This window comes from Priapulus caudatus, unplaced genomic scaffold (assembly GCF_000485595.1).
Source record: "Priapulus caudatus unplaced genomic scaffold, Priapulus_caudatus-5.0.1 Scaffold259, whole genome shotgun sequence".
NCBI lineage: Eukaryota > Metazoa > Priapulida > Priapulimorpha > Priapulimorphida > Priapulidae > Priapulus > Priapulus caudatus.
In genome coordinates this window covers 250,128-254,588 of record NW_014577320.1, presented here as the reverse complement: position 1 = coordinate 254,588, position 4,461 = coordinate 250,128, and the positions used below count along the sequence as shown (strand labels likewise).

The 4,461-nt window shown below is 40.1% G+C and overlaps 1 protein-coding gene across 1 annotated transcript in view; it reads right to left on the bottom strand.

Moving 5' to 3' along the window:
- LOC106808188 (kinesin-like protein KIF12) overlaps nt 1-1,952 on the bottom strand; it is a 9,997-nt gene extending 8,045 nt beyond the window's left edge. Inside the window, exons 1-3 of the mRNA XM_014810790.1 lie at nt 1,865-1,952; nt 1,139-1,317; nt 153-318 (exon numbers count right to left, since the gene is read on the bottom strand). Of these exons, the coding sequence (XP_014666276.1) occupies nt 153-318; nt 1,139-1,305 (333 nt within the window). The 5' untranslated portion in view covers nt 1,306-1,317; nt 1,865-1,952. The remainder of the gene's footprint in view (nt 1-152; nt 319-1,138; nt 1,318-1,864) is intronic.
- Between the last annotated feature and the right edge of the window lie 2,509 nt (nt 1,953-4,461).

The following is a 4,461-nucleotide window of genomic DNA, read 5'->3' as shown; positions in this document are numbered from 1 at the left end:
TATATATATATAATCGTATAATACATCTGTATAGTAGCAGTAAACAAAAAGAATTGAGCAGGCAGGCACGCGCGCTGCCAGCTCTCGGTCACACCCGGGTTTTGCTCTGCCCAGTACTCTTCTCACACGGAGGCCACCGATGACTCACTCACCGATATCTGTCCGGCCTGGGGCACGGACAGCAGGAACCTGTCCTTCCTCTGTATCTCATCATTGCTGAGAGGTCGTATGCGCACGGCAACGTGCACGTAATGCGACAGCCCAGATCCCGTACGCCCGTTCTCTGACCTGGTCGAGTTCACTGAGGAATGCCTGCTCCTACACAAGTATCAATCAATACACAAGGATGCTAATCACCAGTATTGATAATCAGTACTGAGACCGATAATAAATACACACACGGATACTGACACTGATGATTATTACAAATAGGATACTGAATACTGACTGATGGTTAATACATATACTTAATGATAGATACACAGAGATACTGGTTACCTGATTGATGATTAATACTTATACTGATAATGAATACATAAGAGTATAGATCACAGATATTGATAATTCTAGTGTTAGTAATCAATACACAAAGGTACTGTTTACTGATACTGATAATTAATACTTGTACTGATAATCAATGAACAAGGATACTTAATACACAAAGACGTGATCATTGCTATTTTCCTCTCTATATGATTGCACTTTAGCTTATTAAAGGGAAAACCAATCGCTGTAAAATGCTTTTAATCTAGCGCGCAGGAGTGGCATGTATGGTTAACTAATATTACGAGGGTTGTGTTCCATGAATTAATGATGTCTGATCTACTGAATAATGAAGTGTTTAACGCTGTTAGCTACAAAGCCCACAGACGCTGCAATTATCTAATTACGCTTGTGTTGTGATTTCTTTAAATTATGGGTTAATATATTGTTACCAAAGATATTTGATGCTCACATGCCCGTGCGCGAACACGCCCACACACGCAGGCACTCACACACGCACGTGCGCGCACGCACCGTCACACACACGCTCACAGGCGCGCACGCGAGCACACAGGCCACGAATATTATGAAAACTGCTGCATGCTGAATGGCATTTTGGTGCTTTTTACGTGGTGTGAAATATATATATACCTACCCATTATAGAGGGTAAGGTTAGATGTTGATACACCTAGGCCCACTCTGGCTCCACCAACTCCCACGGCATCATACAGGCTGGTGGAGCTAAGCTGTATCAACTCACTGTCAATTAAGTCATGATCTCGAAGGCAGGGCGAGTCGTCCTGCGAGAGATGTTGCTTCATTGCTGCACATCACTGAAACATTGCACTCACTAAGTCCTGCCAACTGCCCTGCCCATGACCAAGATAGTCATGCATAGATAGCCTTAGATAGATTAGATTTGCAAGACGTACATTATTCGTCTTAGCAATTACCCAGCCAACTTTACCGAGGTGCAGACACTGTCGCTATCGTGTGATCACGGCGAAGCGGGAAGGGTGCAATGACCTTTGCATAAGAGAAGCCTATTGCCGTGAATAGTTATATTAAAGCCATCAATGTAGCTATGGAGCTTGTTCAACAACGCTATAGCAGTGAACGGGGTGTAGCAAAACGGTTCACAGTGAAGGTATGAGTGCTAGAAATTTAGCTACGTTGCCCACGTTGTAGTTGGAAGTCCAAATTCAAAAATGTATATATTTAATCCATTCACGATACAATCATGAGACGTAAAATAATCCTATATGATGTTACGACAATTAAAAGAAATATGATGTAATTCACTGTGTATGCCTGATGATAGGGCAGATATATAACTAACATTGTCAGAATCTCCAGAAAAACAACAACAGAAGACCTTACCTTTGTTGTGATTTCTAATGGAATTCACAACACTAAGCCTTTTCCTGATAACCTATAGATACGACAGACACCGGACTACTGCTCTTCCATAACATATGACATGTGCACAAGCTGAAATCACAAGCATAACCATTGCAAGCTAACCACAGAGTAAACTCTAGATAGCTTCACACTATTTATCTATAATAGATATGCCTGATGCTATTGCTAAAAGCCAAGACTAATTAAATGTATTATGAGAGTCATTAAATATTAAAATAACAGACTAGCGACAAAACTAAACAGTACAGGTTTGATGGAGGTGTGGATACTAGAGATGGATAATTGGGCTAATGGTCATACCGAGCTAGGCAGTTTTCAAACTCATGCAGACAGTTGTGGGACCCAGGAGAGGAAGGAAGGTGGTAAAACAATCAGTGCTACTTAAAGCCTGGCGCACATTGCCAAACATTTTCCCGAACAAATGTTCGTCCCGAACATTTTGCAGCGAACAATCTCGTGGGGCCGTCTAGTAGCTGTGTTGTAAAGAGTCACGTGATTGGCACATGAATGGGCACAAAAATCATGTGACCACATATCGTGCTGCTATTGGTTACTACTTTACAAATGTTCCTAGAATTGTTCGACATTCAGCGCACATTGACGAACATTCGACGAACAATGTTCGAGATATCAAACATTTCCGATCTTCAGAAACATTGTTCGGAACAAATGTTCGGCGACTTTTTTCACCGCACATTGCCGAACATTTCATGGAACATTGCTACGATAATGTTTTTGAGCAAAATGTTCGGCAATGTGCGCCGGGCTTAACAGTGCTGCTATTGGTTACTACTTTACAAATGTTCCTAGAATTGTTCGACATTCAGCGCACATTGACGAACATTCGACGAACAATGTTCGAGATATCAAACATTTCCGATCTTCATAAACATTGTTCGGAACAAATGTTCGGCGACTTTTTTCACCGCACATTGCCGAACATTTCATGGAACATTGCTACGATAATGTTTTTGAGCAAAATGTTCGGCAATGTGCGCCGGGCTTAACTTGGCTACTTGCACAAGGAACAATCACCACGCATGGTGCAGTAGTTCTATATCATCTAAATTCTAAGTCTATATAATCATGATTGTTTTGTAGTGAATTACAGTAATGCGCATAAATGAATGTACTATTATACTAGTATATGTAGTGGGTATAAGTGCCAATGTCATGACACGATACCTAATATAGCAGCAAGGTAAAAAGATGCGTTAATTTCTACTGCTAGTATAATATGTTTTGTATTAATGGGAGAGGTAGGCCTACAGGCTACCGTACCGTATACTCGCTCTACAACCGTCAACACTATGATTCTTACAATAATCAATGTTTAAACATCGTCGTTCATGGTGACAATTACATAAATAATTAAATGAATATAATAATAAATTGATTTAAACGCACAAGTACTACATCATACATCACATGTGTGTTATGTGGGTATATACACTCTATTCATTGGTGCAATTAATTACTAGCCGGTACAACTAACCGTACTGCCACCGTTAATCTTCCATCCTATAGTTGTTAATTTGGTTAATTATTTATACTTAAACCAACGTCTTTCTCAGAAGAAAAATTATGTACATAAACAGATGACGTTTTAGATTTAAAATTTATTAGTATTGAAATTTGTACAATCAACTGTATATGGCTATACCTGTAGGCTCAGAGGATCGATTCAACCTCGTTTACATTGCAACTGAAAAATCAATGATTGATAGGCCACAATCACACTTAAAACCATTAAGCGAACAACCTGTAGGCCTACCCTCAGACGCGTGATCTTATTCTTAAACGTCTAAGCAGACATCAAACAGCTGGGGTTTGTTGTGTTGTGACATTCACAAAGTATGGTGACTTCCGTAAATAACACGGTAAATTATTACTTCGTATCTAAATAGTTTTGCATTTATAATTATGTTATTTGAAGTATTAATGTGAGTCATTTTCTTATAAATTTAAATAGTAATAAAATTACGTTTATCTAGTCTGTACAGTCTACGCAAACTCGCTTGTGTTTTTACCGCATTTTGCTTTACGGAAGTTGCCATTGCAACAAACGCCATAGACTGGTACTCGCTCCCACCTCGATTACTCGATAGGTGGGACCGAGCCCTAACCCTAGCCGATAGGTGGGACCGGGTACCAGTCTACAAACGCCAATCATTACCAAGGAGCTGCATAATAACAGTTATACAGCAGCTCCTTGATCATTACGACATTAGTTGTTTTGTGTATATCTATGGCTATGGTTATAAATACCAAAAAGGGGTACCTCAAAGTAGGTGCAAGTTCTAGGCCTACTATATAGTATAAGTTATAACTTATAGTTATATTGCTTTATTCGTTTGCCTTATTCGTTCGGAAAGAAGAGATATCTCTATATTGATAAGGCGATAAGGCAATGATAGCCGGCTGTGATGACACTGACAGGTGTAACACTGACACTGTAACCACAGGCACGGGCACTTGGGCTCAATGCTCATAGGGTATAGTATATGTCCCCCAGGTTACTGCCTGAACGTACCGTGGGTACGGTCCGGTATACC